Source organism: Capra hircus, chromosome 15 (genome assembly GCF_001704415.2).
Source record: "Capra hircus breed San Clemente chromosome 15, ASM170441v1, whole genome shotgun sequence".
Taxonomy (NCBI): domain Eukaryota; kingdom Metazoa; phylum Chordata; class Mammalia; order Artiodactyla; family Bovidae; genus Capra; species Capra hircus.
This window is the reverse complement of record NC_030822.1, coordinates 68,060,776-68,085,426: the sequence shown is the minus strand read 5'-3', so window position 1 is coordinate 68,085,426 and position 24,651 is coordinate 68,060,776. Positions and strand designations below refer to the sequence as shown.

General features: G+C 41.1%; 1 protein-coding gene across 1 annotated transcript in view; it reads left to right on the top strand.

Annotated features, from left to right (window-relative positions):
- MAML2 (mastermind like transcriptional coactivator 2) overlaps positions 1-20,080 on the top strand; it is a 410,293-nt gene extending 390,213 nt beyond the window's left edge. Inside the window, 3 exon segments of the mRNA XM_018059873.1 lie at positions 5,959-6,070; positions 15,735-16,262; positions 16,265-20,080. Coding sequence (XP_017915362.1) covers positions 5,959-6,070; positions 15,735-16,262; positions 16,265-16,749 — 1,125 coding nt within the window. The 3' untranslated portion in view covers positions 16,750-20,080.

The following is a 24,651-nucleotide window of genomic DNA, read 5'->3' as shown; positions in this document are numbered from 1 at the left end:
AGGGGACCTTAAGAAGCATCACTACGAACAGAGCTAATGGAGGTGATGGGATTCCAGTTGAGCTAAAAGATGATGCTGTGAAAGTGCTGCATTCAATATGCCAGCAAATTTGGAAAACTCAGCAGTAGGCACAGGACTGGAAAAGGTTTTCATTTCAATTGCAAAGAAAGGCAATGCCAAAGGATGTTCCAACTACCACACAATTGCATTCATCTCACACGCTAGCAAAGTAATGCTCAAAATTCTCCAAACTATGCTTCAACAATATGTGAACCAAGAACTTCCAGATGTTCAAGGTGGATTTAGAAAAGGCGGAGAAACCAGACATCAAATGCCAACATCTGTTGAATCATGGAAAAAGCAAAAGAGTTCCAGAAAAACATCTACTTCTGCTTTATTGATTACGCCAAAGCCTTTGACTTTGTGGATCACAACAAACTATGGAAATTCTTAAAGAGATGGAAAATTCTTAAATACCAGACCACCTTACCTGCCTGAGAAATCTGTATGCAGGACAAGAAGCAACAGTTAGAACTGGACATGGGGGGCGCGCAGCTCTGCAGCGTGGCGAAAAAAAAAAAAAGAACTGGACATGGAACAACAGACTGGTTCCAAATTGGGAAAGGAGTACATCAAGGCTGTACATTGTCACCCTGCTTATTTAACCTATATGCAGAGTACCTCATGCGAAATGCTGGGCTGGATGAAGCACAAGCTGGCATCAAGGTTGCAGGGAGAAATATCAATAACCTCAGATATTCAGATGACACCACCCTTATGGCAGAAAGGATGAACTAAAGAGCATCTTGATGAAAGTGAAAGAGGAGCATGAAAAAGCTGGCTTAAAACTCAGCATTCAAAAAACTAAGATCATAGCATTTGGTCCCATCACTTCATGGCAAACAGATGGGGAAACAATGGAAACAGTGACAGACTTTATTTTCTTTGGCTCCAAAAGCACTGAAGATGGTGACTGCAGCCATGAAGTTAAAAGATACTTGCTCCTTGGAAGAAAAGCTATGACCAAACTAGATAGCATATTAAAAAGCAGAGACAATACTTTCCCAACAAAGGTTCATCTAGTCAAAGCTGTGTTTTTCCAGTAGTCATATATGGATTTGAGAGTGGACCATAAAGAAGGCTGAGCACCAAAGAATTGATGCTTTTGAACTGTGGTGTTGGAGAAGACTCTTGAGAGTTCCCTGGACTGCAAGGAAATCCAACCAGTCAATCCTAAAGGAAATCAATTCTGAATATTCATAGGAAGGATTGATGTTGAAGCTGAAACTCCAATACTTTGGCCACCTGATGTGAAGAACGGACTCATTGGAAAAGATCCTGATGGTTGGAAAGATTGAAGGCAGGAGAAGGGGACGACAGAGGATGAGATGGCTGGATGGCATCACCGACTGGACGGACATGAGTTTGAGTAAACTCCAGGAATTGGTGATGGACAGGGAGGCCTGGCATGCTGCAGTCCATGGGGTCGCAAAGAGTCAGACATGGCTGAGCGACTGAACTGAACTGAACCTATGCCAATTATTTTTATCTTCGAAAAATTGAGTTTTTGAGCTTCATGTAAAGTTGCAGTGAAACATTCCAAAAACTTCCTGATCCATACTGAGAAAGACAAAAGCATTTCCTGATGTCCAGAACTGATATGAAACTCACAGCCAGGCTATTTTGTTTTCTGTTGGACTTAAACAATTTTACAGAATATGAAGCTCAGACAGTATTGCTCTGAGACCACGATAAAATGAGGCAAAAGAAGGCCACTTCATAATTTTGTCTACAAACCGACACGAACAAGGTCAGTGTGCAACTCACAAAACAGGAAAATTTCCCATCTTTTGCTGAACACATGACAAATAGTTCTTTACTCAGTGATAGAATCGACCTCACTTTCTGATAGCTTATAACCTAGAACAAATCCTCGCTTCCTTAGACCCTCCCTAAGTCACCCAATCAAAGCCCAAATCCTGTAATATTCTAATATAGTTCTGCTGAGACACTGTGTTGTCCCTTATGATGTGTTTTCATCCTCCCTCCAATGAATGGTAAACCCAACAGGTGTGTTCCTGTTACTGAATGCAAATCCATGTGCCTGACACACAGTGAGTCCAAGCAACACAAAATGTCAGAGCTTGGAGCAGGGAAACATTTATTGCAGGGCCCAGGAGACAGGTGGCTCATGCCCCCAAACTCCAAAACCCCAGGAGTGTTTCCGCAAAGCAAGGTAAGGGAGGGAGTGGTCAGTTATGGCAAACTTCTTGGTGTCAGAATTCTTTGTTTTTGCAACTGTCCAGGTTGGTCAGGTGACAATGTTCCTGAAAACCTCTAACAAGACAGATGTTATTCTCTGTTTTGCTATTTTTTATCTCTATATGAATGGACTCTTAAAGATCAGTGCCCTGAGAATGGGATATCTCGTATATTTCAGGCTCTAGGCAACATACTTTTACAGAAGGTGCAGAGCCAGCATGACTAAGCACAGCCAACAGAGCACAAAGGTTAAAGGAAAAAGGAGCAGAGCTAACATGGAGTTAGATTTGTTCTTTCCTGCTACATTTGTGGTATTCTTTGGCCTCATATGGGCCTTCCCAGGTGGCTCAGATGATAAAGAATGTGCCTGCAACTCGGGAGACCCAGGTTCGATCCATGGGTTGGGAAGGTCCCCTGGAGAAGGGAATGGCAACTCCCTCCAGTATTCTTGCCTAGAGAATTCCATGGACAGAGGAGCCTGATGGGCTGCAGTTCATGGGGTCACAAAGATTCAGACACAACTGAGCGACGAACACTTGGCCTCATATAAAAACGATGCCCCTATTTCCTCTGTTCACCTCCAAACTCACCTACTCTAAAGATCTAAAGGTATCTCATACCAGAAAGAAAACAAGAAGGGAATCTGAGAAATGTCTGGACTCTGAGAATGGGGTGCAGAAAAACGAAGCAGCAAGAGACCCTTGTATCATGTGATCAGAAAGCCTAAGTTTTTGTCTCAGGATCGGGTTTCAGTTCTGCTACTGTGTAATCTTGGACAAGTTACTCAACCTAAGGAAGCTTCTGTTCATGGATGTGGGGAGATCGAAGAGGATCCTCCCTCGGTGGGCCTTGGTAAAGACACAAAGAAGAAACTGAGATCTTACCCGTTGCTGAAACAAGTTTACTGAAGAAAGAATAGAAAGAGCAGAAAGAACAGAAAGAGAATGTCGAGTGAGAGGTGGGCCAAGCCAAAGGACGTACTGGCACCAGAGTGATGAGGTGGGGGTGGGGTGGGGGTGGTTGTTAAAGACCTGGCTTTTACTATTAATTTAAGTGGGCGTGGGCTGACAGCTTTGATTGCCAATTGCAAGTTACATAACAACAGGTTGTCTTTCCCATAATTCAGCCTGTTATAATCAGATGCATGTGTATATAGACTATTTATGAATCCTTAACAGGACTGGAAAAGGTCAGTTTTCATTCCAATCCCAAAGAAAGACAATGTCAAAAAATGCTCAAACTACTGCACAATTGCATTCATCTCACACGCTAATAAAGTAATGCTCAAAATTCTCCAAGCCAGACTTCAGCAATTCGTGAACCATGAACTTCCAGATGTTCAAACTGGTTTTAGAAAAGGCAGAGGAACCAGAGATCAAATTGCCAACATCCGCTGGATCATTGAAAAAGCAAGAGAGTTCCAGAAAAACATCTATTTCTGCTTTATTGACTATGCCAAAGCCTTTGACTATGTGGATCACAATAAACTGTGGAAAATTCGGAGAGAGATGGGAATACCAGAGCACCTGGCCTGCCTCTTGAGAAACCTATATGCAGGTCAGGAAGCAACAGTTAGAACTGGACATGGAACAACAGACTGGCTCCAAATAGGAAAAGGAGTATGTCAAGGCCTGTATACTGTCACCCTGCTTATTTAACTTATATGCAGAGTACATCATGAGAAACGCTGGGCTGGAAGAAACACAAGCTGGAATCAAGATTGCCGGGAGAAATATCAATCACCTCAGATATGCAGATGACACCACTCTTATGGCAGAAAGTGAACAGGAACCTCTTGATGAAAGGAAGCCTCTTGATGAAAGTGAAAGTGGAAAGTGAAAAAGTTGGCTTAAAGCTCAACATTCAGAAAACGAAGATTATGGCATCTGGTCCCATCACTTCATGGCAGATAGATGGGGAAACAGTGGAAACAGTGTCAGACTTTATTTTGGGGGGCTCCAAAATCACTACACATGGTGATTGCAGCCATGAAATTAAAAGATGCTTACTCCTTGGAAGAAAAGTTCTGACCAACCTAGATAGCATGTTGAAAAGCAGAGACATTACTTTGCCAACAAAGGTCCATCCAGTCAAGGCTATGGTTTTTCCAGTGGTCATGTTATGGATGTGAGAGTTGGACTGTGAAGAAAGCTGAGCGCAGAAGAATTGATGCTTTTGAACTGTGGTGTTGGAGAAGACTCTTGAGAGTCCCTTGGACTGCAAGGAGATCCAACCAGTCCATTCTGGAGGAGATTAGCCCTGGGATTTCTTTGAAGGGAATGATGCTAAAGCTGAAACTCCAGTACTTTGGCCACCTCATGTGAAGAGTTGACTCATTGGAAAAGACTCTGATGCTGGGAGGGATTGGGGGCAGGAGGAGAAGGGGACGACAGAGGATGAGATGGCTGGATGTTATCACTGACTCGATGGACGTGAGTCTGAGTGAACTCCAGGAGTTGGTGATGGACAGGGAGGCCTGGCGTGCTGCGATTCATGGGGTCACAAAGAGTCGAACACGACTGAGCGACTGAACTGAACTGAATAGTCTCCCGGCTGCCTAAGGTCACTTGAGGACCCAACTTTGCGTCAATGGCCACGCACAGGAGCTGGAGAAGCCCACTGGTTAGTTTGTATCTACTGGCTGCCTAGGGCGCAGGCGCAGGAGTTGGACCCGTCTCTCTGATTATTTTGTAGCGTATCTGTGAGTTCTCCTGTGCCGCATTGGGGCGTGTCTGGGGTGGGGTTTAGCAATCAGCTTGCATCCTCTTCCGCCAGGCCACCCCTCAGGCCTAACTTCCTACCTAACACTTCCGTTCCTTATTGATTAAGTAGGAATAATCAACCTTATGAAGGGGAAAATGAGATATGCACAGAATGCCTATGTCAGTTATCTGATAGGTTGAAGTGAAGTCGCTCAGTCGTGTCCGACTCTTTGCGACCCCATGGACTCCTCCGTCCATGGGATTTTCCAGGCAAGAGTACTGGAGTGCGTTGCCGTTTCCTTCTCCAGGGAATCTTCCCTACCCAGGGATCGAACCGGGGTCTACCGTTTTGTGGGCAGATGCTTTATCCTCTAAGCCACCAGGGAAGCTTCTAAGGTTATCTCCTCCTCTCTCTCAGGTTGCCAAATTTAGCAAATAAAAACACAGAATACCTGAGTGTTCTGCATTTTATCTGACAGTCTTATTCCTACACCTTCCACACATGGTGGGACCAGAAGTACATAAAGGTACCAAAGTATATCAGGTGTGCTACAAAACAAAACTAGAAATACCCATCTCTGAATTCACAGAAAATCTGTCCTCTCTGAAAGCTAATTGCAAAGTAAAGAAAATGAGAGTAGTTACTAGACTCAAAACACATGTTGAATGTTGATGAGAGGTAGAAACTAAACTTTTATGAAGGAAATTGAAATCTAAAAGATCAGTCTCTAAATGAGGTCCATGATTCGCAACTGACTTGAAAACATGAAAAAAAAAAAAACAAAAACCTAAGATCCATGATTCTTAACTATGACTGCAAAATTGTTCTTACCTTTTGAATAACAGTGTTTATTCAGAATTTGTTATGTTTCGAATAATAATATTCTTACCTTTTGAATAACAACCTATACATTTTTACAAGTGAGAAACTATACATTTTTATAAGCGAGAAACTAACAATGCAGTTTATTATATTTTCATTTGTGTTTTCTAGGAGAAAATTGCTCCACAAGATCAGATAAACAGACATCTGACAAGGCCACCCCCAGATTATAAAGACCAAAGAAGAAATGTGGGCAACATGCAACCAACTGCTCAGTATTCTGGTAAGTGCTCTTAAAAATTAATAAAAATCCTAACTGTGAAAAGAAGAACACTGTTCAGTGGTTAGTATTCCCTCCTTTCCTCGTTTCATATTTAATTGTAACATCTTTATTAGACTCCTTCTCTAGCTCCCATTTAACTTTCAATCAGGACCAAATTGGACTATTTTTTAGTTCAAGCATCAGTTTTTCCAACTTATTTTTGTTCCTCGTTCATTGTTTTCTCTGCTCTTGGGATTACCTCTGAGAGTCTGAAAAGCGTAAATATTTTCTAAATGCTAGGTTCAACCATTTTTCTCCCAACAGCGTATTTTGACCCAGACAGTGTAAGATAAGCATATGTTTCACCCTCATGGTCCCATTTGTAACTTGCATAGAGTCCAATCTTTCTGTCTCCACTTTGGGCTCATCTTCCTAAGACAAATAGCCCTATAACCAAAAAATAATCGAAAAGCAAATTATGTCTTTAGGAAGTATCTCAAAAATACCAAAAGTGGATTACATGTAAAATATAAAGCAAGGAACTTCCCTGGTGGTGCAGTGGTTAAGGCCCCTAGTTCCCAATGTGTGCGGCCCAGGTTTGATCCCTGGTCATTTCAGTTCAGTTGCTCAGTCGTGTCCGACTCTTTGCCACCCCATGAATCACAGCACGCCAGGCCTCCCTGTTCACCAACTCCCGGAGTTCACTCAGACTCACGTCCATCGAGTCAGTGATGCCATCCAGCCATCTCATCCTCTGTCGTCCCCTTCTCCTCCTGCCCCCAACCCCTCCAAGCATCAGAGTCTTTTCCAATGAGTCAACTCTTCACATAGAGGTGGCCAAAGTACTGGAGTTTCAGCATTAGCACCATTCCTTCCAAAAAAATCCCAGGGCTGATCTCCTTCAGAATGGACTGGTTGGATCTCCTTGCAGTCCAAGGGACTCTCAAGAGTCTTCTCCAACACCACAGTTCAAAACCATCAATTCTTCTGTGCTCAGCTTTCTTCACACATGACCACTGGAAAAACCATAGCCTTGACTAGACGGACGTTTGTTGGCAAAATAATGTCTCTGCTTTTCAACATGCTATCTAGGTTGGTCAGAACTTTTCTTCCAAGGAGTAATAATCTTTTAATTTCATGGCTGCAATCACCATGTGCAGTGATTTTGGAGCCCCCCAAAATAAAGTCTGACACTGTCTCCCCATCTATTTCCCATGAGGTGATGGGACCAGATGCCATGATCTTTGTTTTCTGAATGTTGAGCTTTAAGCCAACTTTTTCACTCTCCTCTTTCACTTTCATCAAGAGGCTTTTTAGTTCCTCTTTGCTTTCTGCCATAAGGGTGGTGTCATTTGCATATCTGAGGTTATTGATATCTCTCCCAGCAATCTTGATTCCAGCTTGTGCTTCTTCTAGCCCAGTGTTTTTCATGATGTACTCTGCGTATAAGTTAAATAAGCAAGGTTTCTTGGTCTCATCACAGCACTGTTTATAATGGCCAGGACATGGAAGCAACCTACATGTCCGTCAGCAGATGAATGAATAAGAAAGCTGTGGTACATATACACAATGGAGTATTACTCAGCCATTAAAAAGAATACATTTGAATCCATTCCAATGAGGTGGATGAAACTGGAGCCGATTATACAGAGTGAAGTAAGCCAGAAAGAAAAACACCAATACAGTATACTAACACATATATATGGAATTTAGAAAGATGGTAACGATAACCCTGTATGCAAGACAGCAAAAGAGACACAGATGTATAGAACAGTCTTTTGGACTCAGAGGGAGAGGGAGAGGGTGGGATGATTTGAGAGAATGGCACTGAAACATGTATAATGTCATATAAGAAATGAATCACCAGTCTAGGTTCGATGCAGGATACAGGATGCTTGGGGCTGGTGCACTGGGATGACCCAGAGAGATGGTATGGGGAGGGAGGTGGGAGAGGAGTTCATGATTGGGAACACATGTACACCCGTGGTGGATTTGTGTTGATGTATGGCAAAACCAATACAGTATTCTAAAGTAAAATAAAGTAAAATTTTTAAAAAAGTTAAATAAGCAGGGTGACAATATACAGCCTTGACGTACTCCTTTTCCTATTTGGAGCCAGTCTGTTGTTCCATGTCCAGTTCTAACTGTTGCTTCCTGACCTGCATATAGGTTTCTCAAGAGGCAGGTCAGGTGCTCTGGTATTCCCATCTCTTTCAGAATTTTCCACAGTTTATTGTGATCCACACAGTCAAAGGCTTTGGCATAGTCAATAAAGCAGAAATAGATGTTTCTCTGGAACTCTCTTGCTTTTTCAATGATCCAGCGGATGTTGGCAATTTGATCTCTGGTTCCTCTGCCTTTTCTAAAACCAGCTTGAACATCAGGGAGTTCACAGTTCACGAATTGCTGAAGCCTGGCTTGGAGAATTTTGAGCATTAGTTTACCAGCATGTAAGATGAGTGCAGTTGTGCGGTAGTTTGAGCATTCTTTGGCATTGCCTTTCTTTGGGATTGGAATGAAAACGGACCTTTTCTGTTCCTGTGGCCACTGCTGAGTTTTCCAAATTTGCTGGCATATTGAATGCAGCACTTTCACAGCATCATCTTTCAGGATTTGAAATAACTCCACTGGAATTCCATCACCTCCACTAGCTTTGTGCGTAGTGATGCTTTCTAAGGCCCACTTGACTTCACATTCCAGGATGTCTGGCTCTAGGTGAGTGATCACATCATTGTGATTATCTTGGTCGTGAAGATCTTTTTTGTACAGTTCTTCTGTGTATTCTTGCCACCTCTTCTTAATCTCTTCTGCTTTTGTTAGGTCCATACCATTTCTGTCCTTTATCGAGCCCATCTTTGCATGAAGTGCTCCCTTGGTATCTCTAATTTTCTTGAAGAGATCTCTAGTCTTTCCCATTCTATTGTTTTCCTCTATTTCTTTCCATTGATCGCTGAGGAAGGATTTCTTATCTCTTCTTGCTATTCTTTGGAACTCTGCATTCAGATGCTTATATCTTTCCTTTTCTCTTTTGCTTTTTGCTTCTCTTGTTTTCCAGCTATTTGTAAGGCCTCCTCAGACAGCCATTTTGCTTTTTTGCATTTCTTTTCCATGGGGATGGTCTTGATCCCTGTCTCCTGTACAGTGTCACGATCCTCCGTCCATAGTTCATCAGGCACTCTATCTATCAGATCCAGTCCCTTAAATCTATTTCTTATTTCCCCTGTATAATCATAAGGGATTTGATTTAGGTCATACCTGAATGGTCTAGTGGTTTTCCCTACTTTCTTCAATTTAAGTCTGAATTTGGCAATAAAGAATTCATGATCTGAGCCACAGTCAGCTCCTGGTCTTGTTTTTGTTGACAGTATAGAGCTTCTCCATCTTTGGCTGCAAAGAATATAATCAATCTGATTTCATTGTTGACCATCTGGTGATGTTCATGTGTAGAGTCTTCTCTTGTGTTGTTGGAAGAGGGTGTTTGCTATGACCAGTGCACTTTCTTGGCAAAACTCTATTAGTCTTTGCCCTGCTTCATTCTGTATTCCAAGGCCTAATTTGCCTGTTACTCCTGGTGTTTCTTGACTTCCTACTTTTGCATTCCAGTCCCCTAAGATGAAAAGGATATCTTTTTTTGGGTGTTAGTTCTAAAAGGTCTTGTAGGTCTTCATAAAACCATTCAACTTAAGCTTCTTCAGCATTATTGATTGGGGCATAGACTTGGATTACTGTGATATTGAATGGTTTGCCTTGGAAACGAACAGAGATCATTCTGTCGTTTTTGAGATTGCATCCAAGCACTGCATTTCAGACTCTGGTTGACCATGATGACAACTCCATTTTTTCTAAGAGATTCCTGCCCGCAGTAGTAGATATAATAGTCATCTGAGTTAAATTCACCCATTCCAGTCCATTTTAGTTCGCTGATTCCTAGAATGTCGACGTTCACCCTTGCCATCTCCTGTTTGACCACTTCCAATTTGCCTTGATTCATGGACCTGACATTCCAGATTCCTATGCAATACTGTTCTTTACAGCATCAGACCTTGCTTCTATCACCAGTCACATCCACAACTAAGTGTTGGTTTTGCTTTGGCTCCATCCCTTCATTCTTTCTGGAGTTATTTCTCCACTGATCTCCAGTAGCATATTGGCCATCTACTGACCTGGGGAGTTCCTCTCTCAGTATCCTATCATTTTGCCTTTTCATACTGTTCATGGGGTTCTCAAGGCAAGAATACTGAAGTGGTTTGCCATTCCCTTCTCCAGTGGACCACATTCTGTCAGACCTCTCCACCATGACCCACCCATCTTGGGTGGCCCCATGGGCATGGCTTAGTTTCGTTGAGTTAGACAAGGCTGTGGTCCTAGTATGATTAGATTGACTAGTTTTCTGTGATTATGGTTTCAGTGTGTCTGCCCTCTGATGCTCTCTTACAACACCTACCGTCTTCCTTGGGTTTCTCTTACTTTGGACATGGGGTATCTCTTCACGGCTGCTCCAGCAAAGTGCAGCCACTGCTCCTTACCTTGGACGAGGGGAATTAAAATCCCACATGTCTCAATGAGGAATTGGCCTGCTGCAACTAAAATTTAGTGCAGCCAAATATATATATATATATATATATATATATATATGTATATATAAAGCTATGTATATAACATTCAGAAAACTAATATCATGGCACCTGGTCCCATCACTTCATGGGAAATAGATGGGAAACAGTGTCAGATTTCATTTTGGGGGGCTCCAAATCACTGCAGATGGTGACTGCAGCCATGAAATTAAAAGACACATACTCCTTGGAAGGAAAGTTATGACCAACCTAGATAGCATATTCAAAAGCAGAGACATTACTTTGCCAACTAAGGTCCATCTAGTCAAGGCTATGGTTTTTCCAGTGGTCATGTATGGGTGTGAGAGTTGGACTGTGGAGAAAGCTGAGCACCGAAGAATTGATTCTTTTGAACTGTGGTGTTGGAGAAGACTCTTGAGGGTCCCTTGAACTGCAAGGCGATCCAACCAGTCCATTCTAAAGGAGATCAGTCCTGGGTGTTCATTGGAAGGACTGATGCTAAAGGCTGAGACTCCAATACTTTGGCCACCTCATGCGAAGATTTGATGCATTGGAAAAGACTCTCATGCTGGGAGGGATTGGGGGCAGGAGGAGAAGGGGAAGACAGAGGGTGAGATGGCTGGATGGCATCACTGACTCAATGGACATGAGTTTGAGTGAACTCCGGGAGTTAGTGATGGACAGGGAGGCCTGGCGTGCTGTGATTCATGGGGTCACAAAGAGTCAGATACTACTGAGCAACTGAACTGAAGTGATGTATATATAAAGCAAAACTTCTTAATGGATCTCCCAATATAACATAGATGACAGACACTACCCCTGAAATCTCTCTCCTTCCACTCCCTGAACTCTAAAAAACCTCTCTCAAACCTAGCCTGTACGGCCCCTGCCTTCTCCTAGTCAGCATCTATTCCAGTCTTTTCTGTCCAGAACTCTGGACCTTCTCATGTAAATTAAGCTTGTCCTCGAGTGTCCCAGATTCTCTCTGCTTTACCTGTTATCTTCATCTGTCCAGGAAACCATAAAGGAGATGTTCTGAAGAGGGAGGGGCTGTGAATATTTCTGTTCACTACTATTTTCTGATCCTGTTAAGTGTAGTAATGAATATGTTGTTCTACTTTATTTAAACTCCTTCAAATGCACCAGATTGCCTCCTTCCACTAAAGTTAGGAATGGGATATATGTATTCCATTCTCTAAGATTGCTTTGCCTCAGGGGAAAAACAGGATTCTCTGTTTGAGTCTGTCCTTAAGGAGGTTGAATGACAAGATGGGTTTTATTTGGAACATGGCTTCTTATACCACAGCTTTCTTTGCCCACCAGTGGGCTTGGGGTAAGCTAAGCGCACTTTGAAATATTATGTCACATTCGAAGTGAATTTTTGGGCTTTTCTTTTCCCAGCCATATGAGATTCCCAGCAAGAGCAGGGAGAGGCTGGCTGGTGGCTCTATGGTGTTGTCAGGGGTCCAGGATTCTTTGTTTTCTATTCCGCCTTCTTGAGTGTGTAGCTTCCATTGTAAGGGTTGCCTGGTGGCCACCACATCGCCCAGCTTCGTGTCCATATTCCAGTTAGAAAGATGAAAGACGGGAAAAGGTAAAATGGCCTTCCAAATGAATCAGATTCCCTTTTCAAAGTAGGTTGTTTGGGATACTCAACTAGTAACTTCTGCCTTTAGCCAGAATTTATTCACATGGATCCCCCCACCCCTACCCCATCAGCAAAGAAGATTGGCAAATTGTGGCTTTTCAGCTGGGCACATTGCTGCAAAATAAAGGCTGTGTTTCTAAGGAAGACATGGAGGTTGGTTATTTAGACCCCTAAGTCTCTTCCACAGTGTATATGGGCATTTGATAAGGGAGGCATCCTTAGCATCTAGCTGCTAACTCCCAGATGAGTAAGAATCACTGTGCTCGAGTGCTGTCTTTCCCATGTCTTCTAAGAATGAAATAAACATCAAGCACAACACAAACTCTTTTAACATTCTTTATTTCAATCTCAGGACAATAATAGTCATTTCGGCCAGATGTTAATCTTAGAAATGCTGTATGAAAAGCACCTAGAACAATTTCTACCACATATCAGGAGCTTCTAAATAGTAACTGTGATTAATATTTTGTGATCTTTATGGAAATTCTCTCTTTTCTGATGGTTTAAAAATATAGCTTTCAAGAGGGATAGGATGGGGGAGTGGGAGGGAGGCTTGATTCATGTTGTACAGCAGAAACTAAGACAACATTGTAAAGCACTTATACACCAATTTAAAAGATACTTTGAATGATAAATAATTAATAAATTTTAATAAATAATGTGTGTGCACACACTGTAAAGCAATTATATTCCCGTTTAAAAAATACTTTGAATGATAAATAAATGAATAATTTTAAGAGTGTAAAGTAACCTAAATAAAGGGTACAGATTTTGAAATGAAAAAAAAAAACGACTTAATAACACCAACCAAATATATCAACTTTTGAAAGATGTCCTCTTAATACAACATGTTCACTCTATTACCATCACCAGCCTAGACTTTGCTCTTACAGGCTATCACCTTTGGAAAGCTGAATTTAGTTGAATTTTTGAAAACTTGATTCTATGCTAATGTCACCGCAGATGTTTGCTGCTTAAGTGACCCTAACAATGAATGTTTTGGAAAAAAGAAAAAATAAAAAAACCACAGCTCTACTCACAAACCTTTTCAGAGCATATTGTTAAAATAGGGGGCATCTACAGGAGTGATTTTTAAAGGCTCTAAAGTGTTTCCATAGCATTTCTATAATGGAAATTGCCTTTTCATGAAACCTCCAGATACCAAGATGATATTGCTTAATGTCATTAGCAGCCTGTGAACACTGAGTTATTGTCCAAGTATCTCCTATCTGACTCTGATCCCTCTTCCTTAAACACTGCCCTGCAAACACACACAGGGCCCTGTGCTAAACCTGGAGAGACAAGGAGACACAAGAGACTGCTCCTGCTTTAAGAGGAATGTAGTCTAGCAGCAGGGATTTTTAAACAAACAGCAAGGACTTCTGTCTTTCAAGGTGTATACCATGCTAGCTGTCCTCAAGCAGTAGGGGATGGCCTCGGGTTATAATTGCAGCCATTCTCTTTTCACACACTGCCATTCTGATTTTCATATGTGTCTAATTATCTGTTTCTCAGTATCTCTGATATCCAAGTTATAGCTTTGTTTTATTGTCTCATTCATTCATTCAATAATTATTAATTGAATGCACCATCCACTACAGTTAAGAGAATATGACAGTGAACAAAACAGGCAAAAATTCTTTCTCTCATGGAACTTATCATCTAGCAGGCACTTTTATTTACCTTTCTGGCATTCCATTTTTACCTCTCAAGATGTCTTTCTCGTGATGCTTTTAACCTCCTCAAGCCAGGAAGATTTCAGTGTATTGATCAATCACTATCTGATAGGTGGAGCCTCCCTATTTAGCAGGCTGTGATTGAACAGTCCCACATTCAATCACTTATTAACAGGCATCAGTGTAGCCTCAACAGCAGCTCCGTGGATTTCCCAGTACAGAAGCTAAATGCTAAGTAAAACTTGAAAGAGCAAACGCTGCTTGAGAGAGGAGGCTGCAATATCAGGGAAAGCTTAATGAAGGAGCCTGGACCTTGGCCTGAGCCTTAGAAGAAAAGATAGAGCTTGGTGAAGTAAGAAGGGCATCATGTGAGAAGGAAACGGCATGAGTGGAAGTAGCTCATGGTGTGTGGATAACAATGCCATGAACACTATAGCTCCTAGAGCAGAATACTCTCTGTGGAAATAACACTGGAGCAGGGGTTACACTGAATTCCAAAAGTTTGAAGAGATGGGAATTTACCCATCTTGTGGCAAATTCTTGAGCGGGGATGATAAAGATGAAAACTGGACATGATTTTCAAGGCCATTGATTTAGACCATTGGTCTAGTAGCCATGTGTAAGATACATCCACATGTCCTAATCCGGACCCTGGGGTAACCAGTAGCATGGATTTTACGACAGCTGGGAAGTCAAAGTTGTAGTCTTTGGTCTTGAAACATAGTAAAGGTAATTCAAAATGGAAGATTGCCTATCATTCCTCAGTGCTTCCAGAAGGAGAGTAAAGCCTAAAAAATAGAACCTTTCTATTTCAGTCTTTTTCCTGTCATGTGTAAACTCTTGACCAAGGGATAACTTAGGGTGATACTGAAAGGTTGTTATTGAATTATGACGCCGGGATTCTTGGCCCCCGGAAGAGAAGAATTCAATCGGGGGCCAGAGACGAGGCTTGATTGCTCAGAGCTTTTGTGTAATAAAGTTTTATTAAAGTATAAAGGAGATAGAGAAAGCTTCTGACATAGGCATCAGAAGGGGGTGGAAAGAGTACCCCCCTGCTAGTCTTTAGCTGGATGTTATATAGTCACCAGCAGGCTGTTAATGAAGGAAAGGAATGTCTCAAAACTCAGAATGGCACCAGGCCCCTCACCCATAAGACGCATTTTGGGATAATCTTGGCTCCAAATGGTTTATCTTGGGCCATAAAATGATTAACTTGAATCTTGAAGAAGGGCAGATCACCATACAAATAGTTTCATTTACATAGTTTAGAGGAACTATATCGGAGTATAACATACTGGTTTATCAAGTAGGTTCTGAGCCCAAAAGGCGGAACCAACTTGAAGACAGAGTTTGGGGTAAATGCATAGTACATTAGCATAGCTTAAGATAAACATTTCCAGAAGAAAAAGGCAATGGTTAACTTCAGGTGAAACCAGGTGTCATTATGACAACACAGAATTTTAAGAGAAACCGCCTTTTAAATTTGTATAGAGAAGGGAAAAAATATTGCTAGTTTGTTTCCTCCTGCCGCTTAAGAGAGAGAAAATGTCTGACACTTATAGGCTATTTCCTCCATTTGGAGACCCCTGGCCTTCCTGCCTGTTACCCTTTCAATACTTCCCCCCAAAAGCTGTCTTATTCCTTTTATGTAATATGCTGTGATGATTATTTCACTTACTTTGTTCTTACACCCAGAGGCAGTCTCAGAGCTGATAAGCTATTGTCAACTGCTGTAAGAGGAGATAACCTGCTGTTATGAACTAACATAATTATCTTCTTTTTCTTAGGTGGCTCATCAACAGTGAGTTTAAACTCTAACCAGGCTTTGGCAAACCCAGTTTCAACGCACACCATCTTAACTCCAAATTCCAGCCTCATGTCTACTTCTCATGGGACACGGATGCCGTCCTTACCCACAGCCGTTCAGAACATAGGGATATACGGGAACCTGCCTTGCAGTCAACCCAGCACATACAGCGTCAGTTCAGGAATGAATCAACTGACCCAACCAAGAAACCCAAACCAACTGATAGCAAATCAAAACAACCCTCTGATGCCACGGCCACCCACTTTAGGGCCCAGTAATAATAATAATAATAACGTGGCCACTTTTGGAGCTGGATCTGTTGGCAATTCGCAACAATTAAGACCAAATTTAACCCACAGCATGGCCAGCATGCCAGCACAGAGAACGTCGAATGTTATGATCACATCCAACACAGCAGCGCCAAACTGGGCCTCTCAAGAGGCAACAGCCAAACAGGAGGCGCTGAAGTCTACAGGAGTGCGCTTCCCCACGGGCACGACTACAGCCTACCTCCAAACCAGTCACTGCAACAGGCGGTAGGTAGCCAGCAGTTTTCCCAGAGAGCAGTGGCTCCTTCTAATCAGTTAACACCAGCAGTGCAAATGAGACCCATGAACCAAATGAGCCAGACACTAAATGGACAAAACATGGGTCCGCTCCGAAGTCTGAATCTCAGACCAAATCAGCTAAGCACACAGCTTTTGCCGACTATGAACCAGGCAGGGACAGGGCTGAGCCAGTCAAGGACAGTCAGCCAGCCACCCTCCCTGGCAGCCGGCGGTTTTCCTTCACCCAACCAAAGTTCCAGGGCTTTTCAAGGAACTGACCATGGCAACGACTTAGCTTTTGACTTTCTCAACCAGCAGACTGATAACATGGGCCCTGCCCTAAACAGTGATGCTGATTTCATCGATTCTTTATTGAAGACAGAGCCTGGTAATGACGACTGGATGAAAGACATCAATCTTGATGAAATCTTGGGGAACAACTCCTAGAAGAGAAGAGGGAGACAGTTCACAAACTCCAAGCACTAGAAGGCAGTATTTTACAAAGACTCTGGAAAGGCCAAACTGTTGACTTTTAGTTGGACTCTAGGAAGATACCTTGGCTTGAAAATGGAAAGCAGAAAGTTAACTGTAGTGGTGAACGTTTTGATCCAAATGCTTGTTTTAAATTTCAAACCTGGAGGTAAAACATTGGGATCACCTTTGCCTGTCTAAACTCCAGGACAGTATCCAGTTTATCCAAACAGAACGGTGATGTTGATGTACAATTAGTTGTGTAAAATAGGCTTCCCAAGCTCCTTTTCTCCCTGAAAGAAAAGTAATAGACTTGTAGCTTGTTTAAACCCCATGTCATGCAGAGGTACTAGTTCCAAGCAACAAGCAACAAATTCCTTAATCTGCTCCAACAGATGTATGTGTGGTTTAACCTCGCCACTCCATCTTTTCATTTAGGTTTTTTAAAACTTCCAGGGTAGGTTGAAATGTTATAGATTTATTTGGAGTAACCAGTGTCCGAAATAAGGGAAAAGTGGAGAACGCAGAGAACATCCAGTGGACTCTAGAATTTCTTCCCCAGATTCATCCCTCACTTTTTCAGTTTTCCCACCTATCCTGTACTTCAGCAAGATGCTGTGTCTAGTGAGGAGCAGGAAGACAGAGCTGGTCAACTTTTTTCCACAACTGATTTCCGAACCCAGTTTCTGAATCTTAAGCTTCAGTTCTGGTCTGTCCTAATCATACTGAAATATTAGGACACACCAGTCTGCATCAGATTTCACTGTTTAAAAGAGAAAACACTCCATTAAGCATTGCTTTAAAGGAGATGTATTAGCCACAAATAACCTGAAGTGTTGCTTATTGCTGATGATGCCTGCTGGTTAGTGTTCCCGCGGAGTGAAACTGAACCTGGCCTGCTCTGCTTATTTTGATGGTCAGAGACTGATTTGTAAGAAAAGGAAGTTTGGAGACCAAAACAGAAATTATAAAGTGTCATGTTTTGGTTGAAGATAAGAAGCAAAAGGTCAGAACCAGGGATGGTGGGTACATATCTATTTCATAGGGTCTGAAGGAAAGTGTAATTGAGACAAAAAAAAAAAAAAAAACCAATCTGGCCTTATTTAGACACATTATTTGGGTGAACAACTAAATAGAATGTGATCTGTCAGTAGCAGTCTGCTCATTCTGTTGTCCCTGATGTGATGAATCATTGCCACATGCTAGATGGGCCCTTCATATCCAGGTTTTCTCCCTCAGGGCAGAGCACTGTTTCAGAGAAAGAGTTCCTGCTGAATTGTAACAGATCAGCTGTAAAATGGGGAAGATGTACGCTGATTTGGGATGTATGCAAAATATTACTATCATTTTCCTCATTACAGAGGAACACAGGTTATCTTTAGCCTGTTTAGTTATACACTCACGTATTCAAGTATCAAAAGATATTTAACTGAAATCATTTAATAACTCTTTAGATACTTGTTCTAGAAAGAATACATTTTGAAAGTTCTGCAAAGCCCTCTTGTGATCTTTAAAATGTCTAGAAGCACTCTCTTTCTTTTACACAATACCAACATCACTGGCCCAGAATCTTTTCTGTGCTAGGTTGTAAATATAAATAAATTACTTGTTTTGTAAACTTTTGTAAAGAATATTTTGGTAGAAATACTTAAAGCATATTCTTTGGGTTATATTTATACATATGTGAAATAAATATACTATCAAAAGGTTATATTTTATACAAAAAGTAAATTGTTACCTTTTGTATGCTAATATACAAAGTTTTGTATAATATGATGGTTTATTTTTAGCTCTTACTCTTCACCCTAGATGGTTAAGTGGGAACTTTTGAAAACTATCAAGAGGCTTGTTAGACAAATTTATATTCTGAAACCTCAATAAGAAAGCATTCCAGGTTTCAACTCTTTCCTTTTTTTCCCTGCTCCCAAATCCTTTTTTAATCCCACAGTTCTTGTGTCTTGTTTGATTATTCTGCTGCGCACAGTGTATTGGTCCTTGTTGCATGTGGTCTACTGTGTCTTTTCCCATTTTTATAAAACAGTGTTTCTCCATGCAAAAAAGTAAGGAAGAATTATGTACATATGAACACTTTTGTTTTATGGCTCCTCCATGTTACTGTATATATATCTGCCAGCACGTCCCAGTTACACTCCTGTGATTCAGCTTATTTTTACCCTAACATAAATAGTATGTTTTTGTAGTAGATATCAAATTTAAGAGATAAAGCAATCAGAATGTTTGGATTTTCTTCTATCTTAATGTGAATTTCATAATTAATGTCTATTTATTCAGCTATTCATTAAAATACAGGATTCTTTGGAAAAAAAAATGGTGTAGTCTATAGTTTCTGTTTGTTGGCAGCCTATTACCAAAGATGATGTAAGCTGAGATAATGATAATTCGATAGACATTTGCAGCCAAAACTTCAGGATTTACAACTTAAAAGCTATGGGAATGCAATCTCCCTTTCATAGAAATACCAGACTTCTTAATTGTTGGCACTGCTTATCATTCTGACCCAGTATCCATGAAGTAGAAGTAATTTTTCCTTTTTTTTTTAAAATTCAAAGACTAGAAAGTAATTTAAGCAAATAGTTCATTCTTGGCTTTGTGTTAAGCCCAATGAAGACAGATAACTGTTCTAAGTGAATGCACTAATATTACTTGCATTACTGTAACTGTACCCATAACTGTAAAGCTTTCAACTTGTAAGACAAGTATTTTGTATCGTGTATAATTTCATGTGTTAAAAAAAATAGCTTAAAAAATTCCGCATTGGTTCTCTTGTATGAAATCATGTTTCAGTCACCAACAATACCGTTGCACTATCACAGACAGTTCTGATGGGCAAATTGATTCTTTGGGAAGCTTCTACTACTAGTGAAGTGCTGACTTCTCTCATTTCAACATTCTTTATTTCACTTAGAAAGTTTGTATTAAGATCCCACATGCACAACAGCTACCAAATGCTGGAGAAACATCGCCTAATTCTCAGGCACGGTAAACCCTTGCCTGGCCGGCCGTGTGGCATTTGGTCAGCCAGGCTCACTGAACACCGAAAAAGGTAAACACAGCCTCACTGAGCATATTTACACAGTCCTTCTTGGGAGTCAAGGAGATTGAGAGAAAGATGGGCCTTTGCAGGAGACAAGGGGAACCATTCTGTCAAATTTTCTTGCTCAACTGTTGAAATATGTTGTTGGGGTTCCTTTGTCCCTCCACCCTCTGCCAAAAAAAGATGTGTGACATTATCCTTTTTATTAGCATTATTAATGGAGCAATAATAAAATTGATATTTTATGTCCAATGCCTGTCCAATGACTCTGGAAGGTTGTAAACAAATAAAATCAGCATCAAAGAGAAAGATAAATACTGTATTCTAACACATATATATGGAATCTAGAAAAATGGTACTGAAGAATTTATTCACAGGGCAACAGTGGAGAAACAGACATAGAGAATAGCCTTATGGTCATGGGGAGAGGGGAGGAGAGAGTGAGATGTATGGAAAGAGTAACATGGAAACTTACATTACCATATGTAAAACAGATAACCAATGGGAATTTGCTGTATGGCTCAGGAAACTCAAACAGGGGCTCTGTATCAACCTAGAGGGGTGGAGTGGGGAAGGAGACAGAAGGGAGATTCAAAAGGGAGGGGATGTATGTATATCTATGGCTGATTCATTTTGAGGTTTGACAGAAAACAGCAAAATTCTGTAAAGCAATTATCCTTCAATAAAAAAATTAAAAAAAAAAGATTAACAGATTTCATCACACAAATACTTAATTTTTCTGTACTAAACAAAGACTGCCTACCTACCTGCTAAATTGCTTTAGTTGTATCCGACTCTTTGCAACCCCATGGACCGTAGCCTGCCAGGCTTGTCTGTCCATGGGACTCTTCAGGCAAGAATACGGGAGTGGGTTACTATGCCCTCCTTCAGCAGATCTTCCTGACCCAGGAAATGGAACCTGCATGTCCTTCAGCTCCTGCATTGCAGGTGGATTCTTTTCTTGGAATAAGACAAATGGAGAAATATATTTTCAACATATATAATCTGCAAATGATGTATAACCTTACTTTACTTTTAAAAGATACATTGGGATGTAATTCATATATCAAAAAATCTACCCAGTTTGAGTGCAAAATAAAAAAAAGTAAAAGGCAACAAAAATAAAGATGAAATATATAATTCTAAAATTATCAAATCAATCCTAGTATGTACCCATGGAAGGACAGCTGAGAAGAAAGAGGGTAGACATATGTGAGTGAAAAGAGAGAAAAAGCTCAGCTGCTTCCTCTGTGCTTGCCAAAGGTAGTACACGGACTTGAACAGTGTATCTACTATTTCCATTTTATATCTCTGTGACTGTGTTTCCTCACTCTAAAATGAGGCCTTGGGGCTGAAATGATTCTCATTTCTTCCCAACTCTAAAAGTCTGTGATTGATTTTTTTCTAAAGCTAAGTGGAAAGTTAACCAAAAAGACTCAAAGCATCATTTTCAAAATACAGGAATCACTGTCCAATCAACCTTTTGAAAAATTTCAGATTTCTAGTCAACTTTATTTACCAAAGCATCCTTCTCCTTGAAAATTCAATCATATGAGAATGAGATTTCATAAAAATAAGCCAGAAATTGTTTATAGACAAATAAAAAAGTAATATAGATGTAGGTGCCCATTGACTATATACAAGTCCTAAAAATCAAAAGCTGGGGTGTGATAGTAATTGGCCATTTTCTTGTGAGATCATAGAATTTCATAAAATATTTGCCTACCAGGGAGAAGAAATTCCATACTTTTAGTAGTGTACCTCACTGGATATATAATAATGGACTTTTGTGAGTTTTAAATGGCAGTATAATATCTTTTAAATACACTTCCTAAATTCCTATAACAGACGAAGTACAGGTAATGCCCTACTATTAACTTCATTGTCAATAATAACATTACTAAAACACCACACCATGAGGATTAAGAAAACATGTATTGACCTTAGATTTTTAAAACTAAAGGCTGTCATCTCTGAGCTGCATGCAATAATATTAAAGTGGGTTTTTGTTATTATAAGTTTTCTTTTTGCCAAATTGAATCATCATTAGTGCCAGGATGTGCATAAATAAGTAGAAACTTTTTTACAATACTTATAATTCTATCAGAAAGAGGAAAGGAGAATGAGAGAATAGTATATAAAAGACTGTGTAAATACATGGGAGGTGTTTATAGGGTTCTTTCAGCAAAAAGGATAGAAGGAGGAAGGCAAAAAGGATAGAAGGAGGAAGGAAAAAAGGGAGAAAAAGACCTCCAACAGGCTTAGAGAAAGGAATTTACTGGTAGACGTAACTACAAAGGCCAGGTGCTAGTTCTGGGTTTAGGCAAAGCTGAATCCAGCAGGTAACAGCATCATCAAGAATTGTTTCTTTTCTGTCCCTCACCTTTGCTGCCCTGTTCTCTTGACCCCATTCTCAGGCAGGCCCCTCTTCATGGTGGCAAGATGGTTGCTAGAAGCTCTAGACAAATCCTTGTAACTCTCAGTCCCACATGACCAACTTCGCATCTCACAAGCTTTGATTCGGGCATGTGCCCATCCCCGGACAATCACTTTGGCCAGAGAGGTGAGGTCTGATTAGCAAGTCCGGAGTCAAATGCCTTTCCCTAGAGGCAGAAGATGGAGAAGGAAATGGCAACCCATTCCAGTATTCTTGCCTGGAGAATCCCAGGGACAGAGGAGCCTGGTGGGCTTCCGTCTACAGGGTCGCACAGAGTTGGACACGACTGAAGCGACTTAGCATGCATGCTTTGGAGAAGGAAATGGCAACCCACTCCAGTATTCTTGCCTGGAGAATCTCAGGGACAGAGGAGCCTAGTGGGCTTCCGTCTACGGGGTCGCACAGAGTTGGACACGACTGTTGCAACTTAGCAGCAGCAGCAGCAGCGGAGACAGAATAAGTGTTAATACTACTAAACTATATGGACTAAGGGTAGGACAGAGGTAATTTCTCTAAAGAAAATCTGATTGCTCTTGTCAGAAAAAAGAGGGTTACTGAGTCAAGCTCGCTCTGCTTGCCACATGTCAGGCCAATGAATCCAAGAGGTGTTGAGGCAAGAAATTACTTTATTTGGAGGGCTGGCTGACTAAGAAGATTGCAGAATAATATCTCCAAATAACTATCTTACCTGGGTCTGGATGCCAGGTTCTTTTATGCATCAGAGATCAGAGATGGGGGGAGGTGAGGAAACAAAGTAAAAAGGCATTAATCTTGCAAATACCCCCTAGAATGGCAAGCCTCAGGCAGGGGGATGTGTTAATTTCTTTCTTCCTGACATCCACAGGTGGACAGGGTCCTGAACTAAGGCACTTTAACAGTCAGGCAGAGGGGCAGAATTCTCTGAAGCAGGCCTTTAGGTAAGATTATAATAAAAGAGCAATGGAAAGCAAGTCAAATAAATAATTCCAACATGGAGTCAGAATTGACTTCTTCTTGCGGCAAGAAGAGAGAAGGAAGAAGGGAGGGAAGGAGGGCAGAGGGCAGGGGAGTGAGATAAAGACGTTGAAAATAAAACCCCAAATACGTAGTATCATTTATTGACTGTGGTATTTCCACACACTGTTTTTCTCACATCGTCAGTGTCAAAATCTCACTAACTCAAGCCTACTCAACTGCTTCCAAATCAAACCTACTTACTGCATCCACCTCCTAGTCCCACACACCCAAAGATACACTCTCTTCTGCCAGGTCAAGATGAACCAGCAGTTTAAGCTCAAAAGATGTTTATCCCCTCCCAGTGTATGCAGTTGGAGAAAGAATAGAATGGCGGTAATAAGGAGTTCTATTTGGAAGAGAAGCTGACATGTAAACATCACATCCTTCCGACCAAGAAGAATCAAGACTGTTCTGCCTTGGAGCCTTCAAATCAATGGTCTGGGGAGGAGAAGCATTACGATCTCCCCTCTTTCCTCAGGATGCATGCCAGCTGCATTTTACAATGGGAATAATCACCCCTTTCCTCAGGAAGTATATTACAGTAGGTGCTGGGGTGGGGCCCAGGGAATCAGACTTATCTCAGGTCCCAATTATATCTCCTGCTACAATGCTCATCTGTTTGAATGTGTGGTAATTTTAGTTTAGAACTGACAGTTCAACTTGTCAAAAAGTATCACCGCCTTCTAGTCAGGGAAATAAGAGACACTTTAAATAGTTCAAGTGTCAGAGAAACTCCCATGCAAGGAATTGGTGCTAAGGATTGTTTCCATGGGTGATGGTTGAGCTGAGAAGCTGAATGGGATGATAAGGGCATCCTGAGATGAGCAAAGAGTCAGACACGACTGAGTGACTCACACTTTCACTCTCTTCAGAGCACAAGGTTTAAAGTAAAAGGAACAGAGCTACTATAGAGTCAGATTTCTTCTTCCCTATTGCACAAGGAAGCATAGAAGTCCTCTTCCTCATTCTTGTCACCTTGTGATGACAAGATAGTTACCTTAGCCTCAAGTCTGTGTCCCAAGCTGGAAACAAGAAAGGCAAAAATTATGAAGCACAAAAAAGGTTACTTTCAGAAAATCTTTACCTTTTCATTTGGAAAAGGTCACTCCTTGTCAGAGACTTCTACCATACCTCATTAGCTATGACTGTGTCTATGGCCTTTCAGATCTTTAAGAGAGGCTGGGTATTAAGGATTTAGAGTTGTAGGCATTGGAGTAGGGGATAACAAGGGAAACAGGAGGTTGGAAATGATGGTAAATACAAGTATAAAGACATGCATGGGAATGAAAAACATAAATTCAACATTTTAATCATCTTTGAGGGATTATAGAGAAATATGATTGAGAAGTACACCCAAGAGACTCAAATTATGTTATTTTCCAAGGAAAAT